The sequence below is a fragment of the Salminus brasiliensis genome, chromosome 22, assembly GCF_030463535.1.
Source record: "Salminus brasiliensis chromosome 22, fSalBra1.hap2, whole genome shotgun sequence".
In the NCBI taxonomy this organism is placed as follows: domain Eukaryota; kingdom Metazoa; phylum Chordata; class Actinopteri; order Characiformes; family Bryconidae; genus Salminus; species Salminus brasiliensis.
Window position 1 is genome coordinate 8624557 of NC_132899.1, and position 18598 is coordinate 8643154.

General features: G+C 42.0%; 2 protein-coding genes across 3 annotated transcripts in view; one reads left to right on the forward strand and one right to left on the reverse strand.

Annotated features, from left to right (window-relative positions):
* The first annotated feature begins 273 nt into the window (after positions 1–273).
* On the forward strand, positions 274–1496 carry grem2b (gremlin 2, DAN family BMP antagonist b). The gene has a single exon (XM_072667503.1). It carries the CDS (start codon positions 274–276, stop codon positions 772–774), a length of 501 nt encoding a protein of 166 aa, XP_072523604.1. The 3' UTR covers positions 775–1496.
* Positions 1497–2810: 1314 nt separating this feature from the next.
* Positions 2811–18598, reverse strand: part of fmn2b (formin 2b) — a 103054-nt gene continuing 87266 nt past the window's right edge. For both annotated transcript variants that reach the window (XM_072667407.1, XM_072667406.1), the window contains 2 exons: positions 5230–5311; positions 2811–4338 (listed from right to left, as the gene is read on the reverse strand). In XM_072667407.1, coding sequence (XP_072523508.1) covers positions 4312–4338; positions 5230–5311 — 109 coding nt within the window. In that variant the 3' untranslated portion in view covers positions 2811–4311. The remainder of the gene's footprint in view (positions 4339–5229; positions 5312–18598) is intronic.

The following is an 18598-nucleotide window of genomic DNA, read 5'->3' on the forward strand; positions in this document are numbered from 1 at the left end:
ACTAAGGAGGCTCCCTGTTCCAGTCCTGTGCTTTCTCTCATCCAGCACACCTCATTTAATCCATTTAGTTCTGAATTCATACTGCTTAGTGCTGCATCAGCATGGGGTCTTCAGGACCGCCTATTAAAAATCGGGCTCTTAGACACCCACTACAGATTAAGATGATGTGCTAGAGTGGGTAAGACACCAAACTATGCAGGACAGGGGTGTGCCTGAACCAGGACTTCGGATCTAATGAAAGTCTTGTTTTTTTTTTTCCTCCTGTCTCTTAGGATGTGTTATAAGCTGCTACTGTGGGTCCTGCTGGCCGCTGTGCTGTGTGCCCTGTCTGAATCCCGCAAGAACCGCCCTCAGGGCTCCATCCCCTCCCCATTCAAGACCAGCTCCAACACCTCAGACCGGCGCGGACGCAAACAGGAGGTGCTGGCCTCCAGTCAGGAAGCACTGGTGGTGACGGAGAGGAAATACCTGAAGAGTGACTGGTGCAAGACGCAGCCGCTTCGGCAGACCGTGAGCCAGGAGGGTTGCCGGAGCCGCACCATCATCAACCGCTTCTGCTACGGCCAGTGCAACTCCTTCTACATCCCACGCCATGTCAAAAAGGAGCAGGAGAGCTTCCAGTCCTGTGCCTTCTGCCGTCCACACCGGTTCACCACGCTCACGGTGGAGCTGGACTGCCCTGACCTGCAGCCTCCGTTCAGGCACAGGAAGATCCAACGTGTCAAGCAGTGCCGGTGTATTTCCGTTAGCGTGGCCGAGTCTGGGAAGCAATAAGACTGACAGACCGTGGGAGCCTGCTTTGGACATCTAAACAACATGTATGACAAACTCTTTGATTTTTTTTGATACTTTATATAGGCAGTGAACCCAAAGCTGCTAATCTATTCTGAGAGGTCTAGGGCTGCCCACATCATAGAAGAGCTTTTTTATTTTATTTTTTTTTTTATTGGTATACCCCTACCCTCTACCTCCCCCACCCCTACCCCAATTCTTGTGTTTGTGTTAAGAAGGTTGTGTAAAGTTCACATCTCAAGACTGAGACTTTCTGAAAGAATACAGCAGGTGAGCTCACCTGGCTCCTTCAATCAGAGGTGGTTTGCTAAAGGAGAGGAACAGAGCAACGCATACCATCATTAACCACCTCTCTGCACATTCATGGACAGACGTGCCACCTGTGTCCGAGCAGGTGGCAGCAGACTTGAAAGGAGAAGCTTGCATTGGATTGGCATTTGAGCTTCCTCATCATTCCTAATCAAACACCAACCACACTGCTCGTGTTGGGAAGAAAACTGACTCTGCCAAGACGGCAGGCAGACCTCCCTCACCTGTATTCTGAGGGAAGACACAATTTGTGCTGCTGGACTCCCAATTCCAGACCAGGTCGCGGGACTGAGACTTGAACTGGCCAATCATGCTGCTTGCAGTGACTTCACATTATGCTTTATTCAATGAACATGATGCATTACTAGACTGAGTATGATAGAGATTATATATAAAAGTATGGTACAGCAAAATGTATATATCTAGAGAAAGAAATGAACTCTATATTAAATCTATTTGAAATAGAATCATGTACTCTGTGTCTTATGAGGAAACCTTATGGAAACCTTATGGGGACTTTATGATGGTATAAACACAACAGGGCAGTCACTCAATTTTCCTCCCCAATTTTAGATTAGCCAACCCACTTGCTGGTACTCCACCCACTATCACATGTAATGCTCTCAACATATGATGGTCCTCCTCAAGCAGATGCCCATGCTGGCCAGCATCACACTGAGGTGATGTAGGCAGAGAGAGAGACATCTACTCACCCAGAGAGAGCATGGTCTATTGTGCTCTCTCTGGCTCTGGCTGCTGATGGCAGGCAGCATGACCCGGGATTCGACCCAGCGACCATTAGGAACCACTCAGAGTCATGTGACAGTCAGTGAGTCCATATCTTATATTAAATGGGGGTTGGGGGACAACTTTAGCTTTAGGAGTGCTCCCTAAAGCAATTGTCCAAAAGGGTGAAAAAGGGTCAAAAATAAAAGTAGCAGATTTAAAAGGAAGAGCAGGTGAGTCTGAGGATTTTTTCGGGCTGCTCAGACTATCTTTAAGCATGTGCAGAAGAGCAATACAAGAGGTTCCGGTTTAATCTTCAGCAGCATCACAGGAGCCATCCAGGAGTTTCAGTGCCTGACAGCAGAGTTCATGACAGAGAATGCATTCAAGCTCGCTGGCCATGTCCACTTCTTCGGTTTGCATCCTTGGTTCGCTTCAGTCCGTTACCTCGCTATCCACACTATCCTCGCTGTGCAAGAGGTTGCATGAATTCCGATCTGGCTGTTCAGACTGCGTCACATTGTCGCGTATCGGATGTGTGTCCCAAATCGGAATTAAAAATGTCTGATTCAGTGTGTTTTTATTGTTCACACTGCCATTCAACACATCTGTGTCACACATGACGAAAAAGATCAGATTTGGGCCTGCTGCGTGATCAGAAAAACTTAAAAAATAGAAATCCTCAAAGAACCATATTTGTAAGAGAGATGTATGAATGAAGAAATGTTGAACTGGTAAAGAACATGGTTCTTTATAGCACCTCTATTTTTGGAATAGGTCTCTATGCTAGGTATACTTACTAGACCCACCCTTGGTAATGCTGCCATTACTACTACTGTGGCACCAGACCCAAGACACTGTAACAATGTTGAATTTAACCAAACAGAAACAAATAGGGTGAGGTTAGCTTTCAAATTTCTCTCTTCCTTTTTAAAACACATTTTCCTTAAAAGCACAAATCAGAACCAGCCCTATATCACGACTGCTTGGAATGACTCAACCATTTAATAATTTATTTATCCCTTTATTTTACATAAATTACACTATTTCCAAAAAACCAACCAAACAAACAAAAAGGTACGAACAATTATTGCACGTGGGCAGAACCTCCTTGCTCCAGGACCAGAGTGATTGACACTTTGAACACATACATGCTGAGACAGGGGGAAAAATAATAAAAAAATAAACAAGAATATCTTACATAAAGATGTTAATACTACTTTACATTAGATAAAATAATGGCATTTTTAAATACATTTTAAGCAATCAAGTCAAGTATTGTACGTTGCATTAAAAAAAGAAACAAAAAAAAAGACTGAATATTTTTTCTGCTGTGATACAGTTCAGTTAAGCAGACAATCGCCACCCCAGGCTTCATCTTCAGCCTTCAGCCTTAATACCCCTAGTTTGCTTGAGAAGGAAAAATGCAACTGTGACTGTTACCAGTTTCTCAAGCAACATTCAACAAGTGCTTTACTGGAGAGGGTTTCCACCCCTCGTCACTGTGAATGCTTTTGTTGCTGTGTGTTGTACTGTGTCCTGCGCGGTATTCTTCATTAGTGGGTTTACTGAGATCAGGCTCTGAGCAGTGCTTTACTAAGAAGCCTCAAGGAAGGGTTTGGAAGTGCTTAAGTAAGCCACTGAAATCGAAATCTTCTCGCAATCAACATCAGCTTCAAGTTGTGGATTTTAGAAAAGCCTGCAAAGACAATCTAATTCTCAGCATGATGAAAGCCTCCGCCAACTCCTGCTTTTGGTTTTAAAAAGAAAGAAAAAATAATTGAGGAAGAACAGTGAGAAAGGACAGTGGAGACAGTGGGGTCTTACTTTAAAAGCTGTGGCTTAGTGTTATTCTGATGGCGAGGGAACTGCGGCACTGCCCTCATTGCTACCATCTGATCAACCGGCCTAAAAACAAAAACGGAGCTTCTCCATTTGTCGTACTGCTGGTGATGCGCTGCACTCAAATTACTGCAGATTTTAACAATCCTGGGTAAACCTACGCACGCACACTCACATAGACATCTGCGTTCCCCCCATTTCCTCTCATCACGCTTCATTTCTTTTGTCGTTCTTCATTCTCTTGCTTTTGAGCTCTCTCTTATTTTACATTGCTTGACACAACTAGGGTTTGAACCGTATACACTCCCCCAGACAGTTCAGTCAACAGCCCCTCAGCTAACAGGACCTGTTTCAGGTGACTTAGGACTCAACGGCAGATCACATGTGGGTGCCACATCACAGGACATTCAGAAGTTGAAGCTCACCTCCAGTGTGCTCGCTGCAGGTGGAGTAAAGTTCTGAGGGCTGCTACGTTGATTCTGTGTGCGCGGGTGTTGGATACAGAAGTATGAACATTTAAAACATCACTGAAAGCCCATGTCTGCAGTCCATGCACTCCAGGCCTGTTCTGTTAGACTTTATTAGTTTGGATTTCTACACTTGCGATGCTCTTCCAGGATTAAAAGTCCAGCTCCTCCAGGGTTAGATTTTCATGCCCAGCTTCGCTTTCTATTAAGGAAGAAGAAGAAAGCAGTAACCACTGCGTTATGGGGTGTACATTTCAAGGATTTTAGAATTCTTTAGGAAATCTCACATTTTAGTCAATCTATGCAAAGCAAGTGGCTCAGGCTGCAATAAAAACAAAAACCATCAACAAGCAGAATGCGTTCAGGATGACTAAATCAACTGTGGAACAAGGTTATAATTCATTACTGTGGAGCTGTTTCTAAAAACAGCTATAAGCTGCGTGCAGAAACACTCCACTTAATCTCCACAAGGAACCTTACTTCTCCTTTTACAACTAACCTGCACAGTTTTGTCTTGCTAAAACTACAGGCACTCAAATCACACCACATCACAGTACCTAAACATTTAAAAAATAAAACAATAAACTAAACCAAAAATTAGCAAACAAACAAACAAAATGTTAAATAGGCAGTTGTCTAACCGAATTTAAGTGTATAAAAACTCAATAAAAAGTTTGCTGCATCAGGGACTTAATTCTAACATTAATTCTAACCCTAACCAGACCCTAATTCTAACATTATCTCTAATCCTAACCTTAACCAAAACAGACAGAGCTGGCATTTTGATATCGGCATCACATACTTACAGTTTCAATGTTAGTATTAGCCAATACTTAAGTTGGTGGCATTTTTGTTATTCATCCCTGAGAGGAAACGAACCAAACCCTAAACACTCACTCTAATCCTAATCCTCTTCCTAGTCTAACTCTAAAACTGCTTCAATTAACAGAATTTAAGCGAACAGTTTGTAGATTATCTGTAGGGAAACAAGCTTCCAAACACCCATAAAATGTGTACATGCTTCCTGTGGCTTACCTCCATCACCTCACCAAACAACCTTCATAATACAGTGAGTGACAGCGGTCATACTTACGATTCCAGTGGCGTGTTTGGGTTTGACACTGTAGGTGGCTTTTTCTTTTGCTTGTCTGAAACATTCCTCTGCTGCCTTTAACCTGGATACAACACAGACACATACAGAACACACATATTAGCTATACATACATACACACATACATACATAAAAAAAAACGGAAAATAAAATGAAGCTCAAATGAGCATAAAAGGTGCTAATCTTTTTATCTAGGCTTGATCAAGTCTTGATATCACAACTGAAAGGGTGCCTGGATTCAGGAAGTAAATACAGAAATAGCTTAAATAAACTATTAATAAAGAAATATAATAAATAATAAAAATAATGAAGCTACATTTAAATCAACACCCCTGCTGTAATGAGCTCAAGTCTGTTAAGGCTTGGTAGAGGTAGGTGGTGTGTGTGGAGATCAGAGATTGAGTAGGTAGCCAGTTTGAGCTTTACTGCATGGGGTACAATGGCATGAATTGCTAAATATGGGAATTAGTTTTGGTCCAATGATATTCTTTCTTTCTCACACGCTTGCTCAGAGAGAGAGAGGGGAGGGGGGTGCCAGTGGGATCTTATAAAGGCTGATTACTGTGTGGGGCACAGAGTAGCATTTCCCTGGTACTAGAAGACACAGATGCCACGGCTGGGACGCCATGATACAACCTGCTCTGCAAAAAAAAAAAAAAAAACAAGCCTAATCCTCCTCAAGTCCCACCGTACCAGCTACTACAGGGAACCCAGGTCTCGCTCACCCACAGGAGCTCTTAGACTCACGCACAAAATGTTCCAAGACCTGAATCGACCAAACATATGAAGGTCACAAGCAGCTCCTGTGCTCCACCTGCCCTGGAGTTGGACCTCAATAAAAGTGTATTATATCAGGACACAGGAATTTCTTTGCCATCTACAAATTCTGATCTGATCGACACACTGAAACATGCATTGCAGGTCCAAAAGTATTAAGACACCTTCTAATCAGTAAGCTCAGCTACTTTATAGGCTTGGCATCTAGCTTCAGAGCATCCCATTCTTTTGGCAGTAATTTACTATGGAGATTCTACAAGCTGCATCTTAAAGATCCATCAGCAAAGGGCTGTGGAGCAGTGGCTCTGCAATCTCTGTAAAGAGACGGGACGAGTTGAAGTGGTGTTTGTGATCCAGAACTGATCATCCAACATCATCACCTGACCTCACTGGTACTCTTGCCGCTGCAATCAATTCCTTACAGCTGTTACTGCAGCAAATGGCAATAAACCCCCTATTAATACCCAAGATTTCCAAAGACTGCTTGAAAGAGCTGGTGTCTACAAAGTTATGGACATAGTGATCATTCAATCTAACATTTCTGGTAAGTGTAAGCTTTTAAATCGACGGAAATGTGTGTTGTCTACCAATCTACCAAGATTATTAAGATTAATCTGTGATGGAATTATTTATATGGCTTCTGAGACTGTAGGATAGATTTAATTGAAGTCCTGAGTTGTAATTGTACTTGTGTAAAAATACCATCTTAACAGATTGTCTACTATGCTTGTAGGTTTGACTTGATTTCTGCAGACAACAGTGAAAACGTCAGAAACCACAGAAGGTCTTGATATCTGATCTCCTCACTTGTTTCATCCACTGATCAATACTCATCATGCCGTTTAGATTTAGTGGTGAATTACTGTATCGTATGGCATTGATTGCTGTATACAGTGTTTTAGTTCTTCAACTGTGTATTTGTTGTTTTTATTTACATAGTGATGTTAGCCAGTTATGCTAGCTGGCTAGGCAAACTGGCACAGTGTACTTTATGAAGAGGGCAGTTACCACAAAGATGTTTTGCTCCGTATCACTTTGCTCATTGTCAGCCAAGTTCTCAAACCATGAGGTTTCACTCCTTTCCAGCCGATGAGAAACTCAAGGCAAAGTGTACAATTAACATTTGTAGGGAGAAATTCAGCATCACTAAAGGTGTTTCTCACCAAAAAACTGACGACATCTAGGAAGGGCGGCTTCACCTGTGCTGTTTCAACTATGAAATTAGACGACGTGTGAGCATCGTCTACCTGCACGTCAGACAGAAAAGGATGTAGAACTAAAGACTTTACAGTAGGCGTGCTCACCAGATCCTTCTTTTTCCCTGCACCTCCATGTCCTTATCTGTCTTTCTTGTACAGGTAGACCGTGGTCTTTCCAGGGTCTGGAATTTCACTGAAACAGCACAGATAAGGATGTCGTCCACTTGGTGTTTTGATTAGATTTTTGGGGGAGATGATGCCTGCTACACACCTTAGAGTGGTTGGTGATAGTGATGCTTTGTGAAAACTCCCAGTGGAGAACTTCTCTGACTGGCTAAAGTCACCCAGTGAACAAAAAGAATAACTGAACAATCAATACCTAAAATACACCCAACAATGAAGGCTATAAATTTCACTAAAATAACACTAAATATAAATAACACTGTTCAAAATTGATTGGAACTACTGAGACAGGCGAGATCAGATGCCTATATGCAGTTGACGGGTGCTAGCCGTAAGTAAAGAGACGTGTTCGGAAAGCAAACGCACATGAAAGATAGACTACAATCGCAGGGGAGCTGAACCACAATATATGGTCAATTGGTTGGGACATGCAGTCACAGTTTCTCTCTTTCACACTTTTAACCATCTGACAGCTCTATAAAAGACCAATTTAAGCATGTCTTCTGTCTGGGTAGTGCTTATGATACTATACAATAGAAGAAAACAGACGACCAGCCTAGAGAAGCAGCACTCTGGTAGCATGGCCCAATAACTAACATTAATTTTAGCAAATATCCTCTGATACTGCTCTGATATGGGGAACAATCTAATATTGAACTTGATCAATATCACCCTGGCCTAACCACCGCCATGGCTCTCTTCCACACTGGAGTTAATTGGACCTGACGGATCTTCATGTAGCACAATTGCTTAATCTGGGTGGTCTGCAGTTATTAAATCTGACACGCTCACTTCCCTCAGCGCTTCCGCTAGAAAACCCCTTCACGGACCCACGCTTTCGTGAAGCGGATGACTAACCAGCGGTGGGACAGATTTATTTGCAGACACGTTTTACTGCAGACGCCCTCTCTGTCTCTTGCTAACAGGGGTGGAGGAAGGAGCGAGGGGGGGTGGGGGTGGTGAGGGGGGTATGCCAGGCATTTCAACTCTCATTTCCTTGACCTCCAAACCTTCAAAAGAGCCAAAAGAGCCTGAACAGCACCATAATTGGAGATGTGTTGGGCAACCGCAGCGGTAATCGGAGCAAGTAACTAACACATTGCCTGCTTTATGGGGAACAGGCTTTGATGCCAGAAGGAGAAAAAGAAGAAAAGCTCTGCTGTCTGCATGTAGACTACTCTGATAAGGGAAGTGTGCAGGGTACATTATATGAGAGGTGTCTGATCCTGCAAAAGGCTGTTATAAAGAAGATAGTTTGATTCAAATTAGTGTCATATGGAAACTCGAGCCTCATCAAGAACCTAAAGTGTTGGGATTAAAAATGACAAAACCGCCATTCTTGTCCTCAGACTGCAAAATCCCCACTCATTTCCTTTACAGTCAAACCCATTAAAATCATTAATGTTTGGCACCAGCTCACAGCTTTTGACTTGCAGCTGGCAGCCTCTGCTGAATCTATCATCGTTGGCTGAGTGGCAGAGAGAGCAAAAGAAGAAAAAGAACATCACACAAAAAAAAAATCACAACGCAGAAATATGTTGCGAGACCTTGGAGGGTTGAAACTCATAAAACAAGACATATTTCGCGGAATGAAAAAGGTCCGTAACCCAGTCACGCTCAAGACCCAGCTCACTCTCCAGGCAGAAAGGCAGCTTGGAAAAGTTTGGAGGGGGGGGGGGAGCCAAAAGCAAACAGATCATTTCAGGGGAAGATGAATTTGGCTGCTAAGAGAGCTCTCGGTGCATAGCCCGTGCTAGCATGCTGAAGTGTTTACGCCTGTGAGAGTTATGGACGGCCTGTAAAAGGCAGCCAGAGCTGCAGGGCTTCGCGGCCTGTCTCGGCAGTAGCCGGCTACTTTAAACATCGTGCCCTTCAAACACACCTCTATACAATCGCACAGAACACGTAGCCAGATCCATCCACTGCACTCGGACTCTTTAGCCTGCGTCTGACCCAGTGGGCCTAGCTAGCATTAGCGCTTCAGTGGTCGAGGGCATTGAGATCAGAAGCCCCGAGGCCTCCTAGCTGCACAGCTCCAAATATGGTGGTGCTACTTCACAGGGTCGCGATCCACTCCAGAACTTTCTCTCACTGATGATTAAGGAAGCAGCAGGGGCTAACGCTGACACTTACCAGCATTGGAGAGTGGTGGGTGGGTTATTGGGTGGTGGTGGGGTAGCGATTGGGGGCGGCTGACCAACTGAGAAAGGAAAGATGCCTGAATTGCTTGGCTGGTTCACAGTGGGATTACAAACCAAAACAAAGCAGGAATAACTGATTTATCTTTCGTGACTGTCTATTTGATCTAGGTGCTCCTCCAACTCTTAGGGTCAATCTGATCTTTAAAAAAAAAAGTTGAATACCAGTTTTGATCTCTATATTTGTACTGGCTACTTGGCGACAAAGCTATATATCATGCATACTGCAGCCAATGCAGTTTGACAAGCTTTGCAACTGTGTAGAGAGACAAATCTTTAGATGTGGTCCAAGAAATAGCCTTTAATGAATATGTGCTGGGAAGGATTCACGTTCAATTAGGCAATATTGTCTATTTGTATTCATTTGTCTGTTTTTGAGAATAAAATTAGGTGTAGAGAGAAGTAATTTGTCATTCAGTGAAAACAAGTACAGATTTTTACCTGTATGTCTAACCTATAGGATACTGTGGCTATTTTAAATACATCTATTGAATAACTCCTGCTTTAAAAACACAAAAAAATAGTATTTAAAATAATAAATATAGCTGTATGCAACAGATTTACAACTACACCATTTAGCAGACACTCTTATCCAGAGCTTTAACATTCACTCAGAATATCCAAAGCTAGTGCCCACCCTGCCAGAAATTAGCACCCAATAACCCCAATAGAAAAAAAAAAAAAAAAAAAAAAAAAAAAAAAAAAAAAGGTTCTTTAGTTGGTGTTTAAGGATAGAAAGTTCGGACACTCAGGGGGAGTTCAGAAGACAGAATAACCTCAATGCCTGTCTTTAACGCGCCCTGAGAGATGACTGGCCAAGCTTAGGCGCACTTAAAGCACAAAGGTCTCTTAGTGTGGATCAGGTTCTGACCACTGCCATCAGGTAGGGAGGAGCTGGACCATTCTTTGCTTTGCAGACTAGTGTTTCCTCTTTGAAGTGTGCCAGTGATGGGTACGCATGGGTAAACTTCGGAAGGTTAAGGACCAGTCGCAGGGGCCTGATGACTGAATGTTGCCTCATTATTATCTAGTCTTCAATCATAAAGGATTAAAGGTTGTTTACTGAAGTTTCACAGTTAGGCTCGCATTAGTGTTACATGGCACCTATAGTGCAAGTTGCCTAAAATCAAGGACATTTTAGGGACAGATCACATATGTAATTAACATTAGTAGTGAGCCATATGGTAAAATGATCACTCTATTTAAAGATATTTTCACAACACCTGCATCAGCAGCAAATACTATCCCATACTGAGTACAGTGAAATTTATTCATAATCTGCTGTACTTCAACTGCATAGTTCAATACAAACTGTGTGAATAGTCTGATTAACTGGATGATCAGTGTTCTTTAAGCACTGGCGGTCTCCTCAATACGCTTTGAAATGCATATGGTGAATAACAATACGATAAAGCATTGCCATATTGCCCACCCTAATTAACAATCAATTAATTAATTAACCAACTTTAGCAGGTGAAACCAACTTTTATCCGCTATATACATTTAATGTTTATTGTCTTATAACTTAAGAAAAGTGAAATTGAAATTTAGAGGTCTACATCCTTACCATGGTTGAGGCAAATGTAACAAACACTACTTCTGATCTCATATACGCCAACAGGTGCTAAACTATTACTGGGTTCGAACCCCTCAGGTCATTAGGGAGGAATTCTCGAGTACTTATGTTCAGAACGTTTCATAGGAACATCGGTGAAAGTTATCACATAGTTGTATGTTATGTTGCTTTGTTTCCTCAAGTTCTTTTCTATTTATATAGAAAATTACGTAAAAAATAAGGGAGTGAACTCAATTAGACCTCATCACACTTGCATCTGTAGAGCTTTCAGTACCCAAAAAGCCAAAAACCGAACCTTCAGTATATGCATGAAGCTCTTCAGCTGAAATGATGCACAAGAATCACAGAAACTGATCTGCATTCAGAACTGCTGCTCATTAGACAAACAATGTTTTGTTATTCCTCCACAGTTAATCCCTCTAGAGTAAACTTTATGTAGGGAATATTTTGACCACGCCTCAGGCTTTTGTAACTGGTCCAGAATGCATCAGCATGACTTCAATCTTCCTGAATCCGGCAGGGTCACTCCTCGTGTGCACCCTTTTCTGGGCTCCCTTTGGTGCTCACTTCAGACGCTGGCCAACAAAGCCAAAAATAGACAAGCCTCTCTCTCTACCTGGTGGCTCGGCTTGACCAACCATCTTTTAATGTGTGTGGAAGACAAAATTTAAAACTCTTCAATTTCCTGGAGTACAGGTGGTGGAACAAACTTTCACTGAGTGTCCCTGAGTGAGTCCCTGACTGAAATCTTACCACTTTGAAAAGAATTTATATGAATCTGAAAATGAATTGCCTTCTTATGTCTGAATGTCAGTGATTCTTGGTTCTGGCAGGTTCTTAACTTCAGAGCAGTGGTCTCCAAATCCTGGTCCGAGAGAACTACCTTACACAGATTACACCCTGGATTAAACTCTAATCAACCCTACCTGATTCAACTCATTACAGCCTTCAGATGTCCTTGAATAGCTGGATAAGGGTGTGTTAGATTTGGGCTGGAGCTGAAACTTGCAGAAAGGTAGCTCTTCTAGAGGAAAGTTGGAGACCGCTGGTTTACACTGGCCAGGGGTGAGCAAGTACTTTAAGACTCTCTGGGTAACCAGATCTGCTAAATTCTGTTAACGTGAGATAAATAACGGAATACAAGACTGGTTTGATCTACAGCTTTACACTAAAGTAGATTTAATGCAAGGTTATAAAGATGGGAAAAATCATAGGTGTTGAAACTAAAAACACTCTTACAGAAGCTTCTCAGTGCCATCACCAGCAAATACAGCTGCACTTAAACTGAATACAATCCCAAACACTACATTCATCAGTCTAATTCATGTGTTCCCCCATTTTCCTCCTATGTAAAAGCAAAGCACAAAGAACGAGCCTCAACGGTGAAACTCGAGTCCTTAACGACTCCGCCGAGTGATGTCCACTTCGAGTAAGTGCTGTTTTGAAGGGAAAGTTGAGTATCACTCTGCTCGAGGCTGTTCCACTTAAGCCCATGTTTAGCCAAGTCAAGCCTTTAAGCAGAGGGAGGGTTAGAGAAACAAATAAACATATGAGCTCTCTCCTGAGACCAGGGTCAACCTCATACACAGACAGAGCGCAGGAGAGAGACAGAGTGAGAATATGAGTATACATAACACCCATATCATGTGTGCAAGTAAGCCAGTGTTAACATACATGCAGATGCATAATTACAGGTGTGTACAGTACAATACTGTGCATGGTGAGGTTCATAAGTCAAAAAAAGCACTAGTGGAAATGCCTCCACTGCACATTCCTTTCAAATACAAAGTAATTTAATTAATTACACATATATAAAGAAGAATCTTTAAAATGTGTACATGAATTTCAAAATTTTATATGGTCCAGCATTCTCCTTTTTTTTTTTTACTTGACAGAGTGTTCACAAAATGCTTGGACCCCATGAGTGTAAAAGCCTCACTGAAAGAAAGCATGATCAACATACAGCAGTTACACCCTGATTGATAATCTAATACAGATATCAAATTTAATGCGTTAAAAACTCATTGTTGAACAGTGCTTTACTGACTAACTCTTAGCTCTTCACCGCAAACTGCCAGATATGGTGGCCAACAGTAACATTTCTCAGTGTTTTAAGTGGAAAGGGGTTAAGACTCTCCAAATCCTTAAATATATGACCAATTCTGATTATTTTAGCTTTTTATGTATATTAATTATCATTAAAAAGGCTCATCTGTAAGCTATATTCATGCTAAGAAGTTCAGGTGCATTTTGCATGGTATTACTTCAACAACCTGTAGTACTGTAACAGAATCATTAAGAACGGTCAGGTCTTTTTATTTCCTACAAATCAAACATTTTCCTATTAAAACTGAACCTTTCAATTTCATGCAATGAACAGTAGCAAATTCAATAAATCATAAAAAAATATGTAAATATTGGCTGGTATTCAGACCTTTACTGGCATTTAAGCCAATAAAGCGATTTCAATCTGAATCAGAGCGCGAAAAGACAAAATGAGAGGAGATACGGGTGTGAGAACGAGCGAGAAAGAGGGATGTAGAGTGAAAAAGAGAATCTTTAGGGATCAGTGTCAGACAGATCAGTCTCTGTTGGCTCCGGTTAGGGGTGTGTGTGTGTGTCAGAAAGCTCCTAACGCCCCTCTCCTATTCAAACGCACAGACGACAATGATTCATGACAAATTGGGGCTGAGCGACACTGAGGGGGGAAATTCTTTAGGGGTTTTAGGTGCCATTGGAGAAGGAAGACAAACACTTTAGAGACTGATCTACTGATTAAGAGGGGCAAGCAAATGTCAGGAGAAATGCAACACCCCCGCCAGTCCGCCGGTGGGAACTAATCTATCTGATGTCTCGGTGCTCAGGGGAGCTATTGAGAGAGATGCACTTAAGGAGTCAAAAGCCGTCATTTTGCCCTGTCAGATAAAGAGGCGCTCTGTTCAGGAAAGTGACGCATTATCAGCACACAGGAGACACAGAGGCAACAAGTTCAGCAAAAAAAGGGACGGAGATCTTTTATCCAAACTGGGATTCAGCAGAGATCTCATAAATCATTCACGAAGACATTTCAGGTCTTTACCTCAACCAGGTGACGCCGTTTAGTAAACGTGCCACACCTCAACAGCAGGAGCCAGTGAAGCACACTGCCTTAGAAAGGGCCATTACACTTAGGGATGTCCCCGATCTGTCTGCTTTGTCCAGTATGGAGATCAACGGTATATCAGTATAGATGAGCATGAGGATCAGGATGTGATGTTAGCTGTGTGTTCCTTCCTGTGGTTGAGTAGTCAGACTATGATTGGCTGAGGTGTTGAAATTAAATACTAAAAACTGTTTAAAGTTTAGTCATTTTTCAATATTGGTATCAGATCATTTTATTGACGCAATCAGACAGACATTCAGGGTGTGTTTATATTTGGTCAGCTCTTTATTGCAAACTGTCAGATATGGTGTCAACTGTCAAATCTCCCTAAGTAGAAAGGGGGCAAGACTCTCAGAATCCTTAAATATATGATTCATCCTTATAATTATCTTATTTTTTATGTTCATTAATTTTCATAAAAGAAGGGTCGAGATATTACCTGCCCTCTTCAACCCACAATCAGCTGGATGTTTGTCCACTATGACCACGGTGCTGCAAACTGAATCTCACCCACTAGTTATTGTGTGAATAACGCAGGACCCGCACACACATTCTGGTTCGATTGCAAATATATCAGCATGAAATCAGGACCGAAATGCAACAATGTACAATTTCCTTGCCTGGTCCAGACCAAATACTGAACTACACGTATAAACACACCCTTAAACTATTTAAATTATTGAATTTTTACATTTAAGCGTTAATTTAAGCATTGCACAGCCCCCCCCCCCTTCAGATCTTTATTAGCAAAAACTTTCTAAAATGGTATTTCCTTTTTTTTTATTTTTTTTTTTTTACTCTATTTGCTACATCATTACCCAGTGCCCAGTGTTTATTCATCTGAACTCCCCCAATCACTAGCAATGCCCCCAGTATTAGGAGGGGTAAAGACGAGCGTGTCGGAGGAGACACATGTGAAGCCAGCTGCCGTCTCTTTTCCAACTGCCGCTGATCCTGATGCAGCAGCTCCCCAGCTCCGGTACTACAGCTAACAGGCGCCTGAGCTGACCAACATCACATCATCAGGAGTAATATGGGGAGGACGGGCCATTACCCACCCCTTAGAGAGCAACGTCAATTGTGCTTTTTCGGACTCTGACTGCTGATGGCAATTAGCTGTGATTTCTGCCAAATAGGGTTTTACAGCAAAGACTCTAAGACGTCCAAACTTTGTACAGGCCCCACTAAATATGATGTGTAACTTTCGATTAGTTAGAGGCTGCACTTACTACCTAAAATAAATAAATGATTTAAAAAAAACAACAAAAAAAAACAAAACAAAAAAAAATCCAAGTGCTGTTCCTCTAAACACGCACTAGTTTACGACTCGTTTGTTTTGGCTAAAGGTCAGGGTTCTTCTCCACAGAAAACACACTTCATTTTCACCTTTACACAGTTCCAAACTGCTGATATAACTTCTGAAAGTTATCATTTATGACTCCAACAACTGTGTAAACACAGCAAATTGGGTAAAATAGCCTGAACTAGGATCAGAATTTAACTCGATCTGTTCTGATAATCTTTCTAATCAGATCGGAAATGTACACGGTCATACAAAGTTAATTGCTCTGTCTAGTTTAATATTGTAGATCTTCATGTCTTTCACAGTCATTTTTAGAAAGTACTTGATGTTGTTCCACTATAAACTTACATGGAGGTTAAATTATATATCATGAATAATAAGAGCAGTAAACAGCTTCCAAAGAAAGCAGCGGGTAAAAGCCCAAAGCTAGATAAACGAGCCAGATGAAAAGCACACAAATGACTAGAAACCTGAAATCATCGTAAATTTGATCCCCACCTACTCTCAGATAGATAAGGGAAAGGTGGAAGAGCCCCATGACCCGGCATTATTTTCTTAAGTAGTCACTTCCATAGAACGGGTCATATGCTCAAATCTAAAAATCAGGTAAACGTATGTTAAGCAAGCGAACAGGATGAGAGGAGGGGGCTTCTGAGAGCAACAGAGTCTGAGGTTAGGGAAACGCACTCTAAATTGTACATTTCAGGACAGATGTAGTCTGATATGGCTGCTCTTTGGTGGCGGTTTCCAATGAATAATGGAAAAGCCTTCCCGCTCTCCTGCGTTCCAACAGACCGGGCTAATTTGTATTTGTTGACTCTTGACATTATCACAAAACCTCATCAGAAACCACTGGAAGCTAACTGTACCTAATCAAGTATTCTTTTCATTATTGGGGTTAGAAAAATAGTCAGGGTTCATTTCACAAGCTCTCCCCTTTTCAACGAATTTTAAGTACAAGAGATATAATCTAATATCAAACATATGGCACAAGTTATGGGAAAACGGTGCCGCGAGTCCAGACGGACGGCACCAAGTCACTGCCATGAAGAGGGGATCCCATTCATTTGGGCTGGGGTGACCCTCCACAGCCGTAAAGCTAAACATTTACGCAAGAGAAAATAAACCTGGACAGAGCGTGCGTGGTTTTGGGTCTAAGGGAATGTGTCTGATGCTACAGAAGAAATGGATCATGCAGTATTACTTACAAAACAGTGACTAACAGCATTTCCCGTAAGAAAAATAAAAGACTGCAGCACCTGTACAACTCTGCTTTGATCTCTGACCACTAGATAGATTAAAGTTATCAAAGACACACACACACACACACACACTCCGAGTGTGGGCCCACGAGCCGGAAGGAGGTGTTGTGGTAAAGTGAGGAAGATTCATCTCCGTGTCGGAGTCTCTAATTCGTGGAATGCTGCAGCGTCCACTTTCGCCTGTCACTACAAAGCCAGGCTCCATCACTCAGGCCGGAGTGGGTGCGAACTGTAACAAATTTGACCCTGCAGCTTTTTCAGCAGCACGCAGCAGTATTTTCCGAGGGCTCCTGACATATAGTCTGCCAGCAGGGCCGTGCCTCCGTGCCCGGACCGTCAGGGCTCAACGTCTAATGATTACTTTTACTGCAAACAAATGCAGAGCCGCGCTGCAGGGCTGAGCTGATACTGTGACTGATCATTCAACTGTGGTACTATTTTTTTCTAATTTTTCAATGTGGAAGAAACCACCCATACTATACTATATGGACAAAAGTATTGGGACACCTCAGTTTCTTCCCAAATCAAGCGTATTAAGAGTGTTTATCCTGCTTTTGTTGAAGTCTTTAAAGTCCAGGGAAGGCTTTCTACAACGTTGTGGAGCATTTCTGTGAGGATTTGATTGCATTCAGAGACTAGAGCGTCAGGGTGTAGGATGATCACCACCCTACGCCCCCAACTACACTGAGGAGAAACATAGGTCTTGGATGATTTGACAATACTCAATAACAATTGACAATTTGACTCAATTTGACAATACATACAAAAATATGCAACAGCTTGTGCATTGAAATGAACACACACACACACATCACAGAAGTGTCATGAAATCTGACACATACTAAAGATGCATTTTAAATGTGAGAGAAGTCATCTAGTGTATGATCAGCATAAGTCAGATGTGGGGACGCAATCCGGCTTTATTAGGAAACCAATGAGTAATGTTTCAACACACCTCTCCAGGTTTAGATGTCTGCAGTGTGGAAGATATGCAGTGGCAAAGGAAAAATTTGCCAGTCTTTTTTTCGTGGTTCACCCGGAGTGACATGCCACCAAAACTACACACTATCTCCACTACCAGCATGTCTTTCACTCGAAGCTATTTTGGGAGTATTCTGCTGTACCAGTGGCAGTGATATTTGCATTTTCTGGTTTAAACCCAGCTTTTCACAACAACACTATGAAGTGAGTAATTCATATAGGTTCAACAAAAATAAAAAAATAATAAATAAACAAACAGGACTTTAATTTCACTTAAAAACAAAAAACAACCCTCCCCCCACAAAAAAAAAAATTAGGGTAGAGCAGGGGTGGGCAACAGGGGCTGAAGTCCAGCATGGTTTGCTGATTGGCTTCAACATACCTACTAAACCTGGCAATTAACAGGTGAGTTGAATCAGGTTTGCCTGAGCAGGAACAGCACAAAACTAGGCAAGAATCTAGTGCTCCAGGACTAGAATTGCCCATCCCTAGTCTAGGTGGTCACATTTTACACACATATGTGTTAGCTATATCACCAATGTTTATCATGAATTACATGACAATACTCAGGCTACTGAATTAATACTACAGTAAAGGAATACTCTTCCAACTCTTTACACAGACACCCCTAAAACCCCCAGATAGGTTTCCTGCACTGCCCACCCAGCTACTTTTTCACAAAAGCAGGCCCAAAATGTTGACTCAACATTTAAAGAGCAACATCCTGACA

Bases quoted from the DNA above. Each gene is read 5' to 3' on its own strand.
- grem2b (XM_072667503.1), top strand. From the start codon at position 274: ATGTGTTATAAGCTGCTACTGTGGGTCCTGCTGGCCGCTGTGCTGTGT.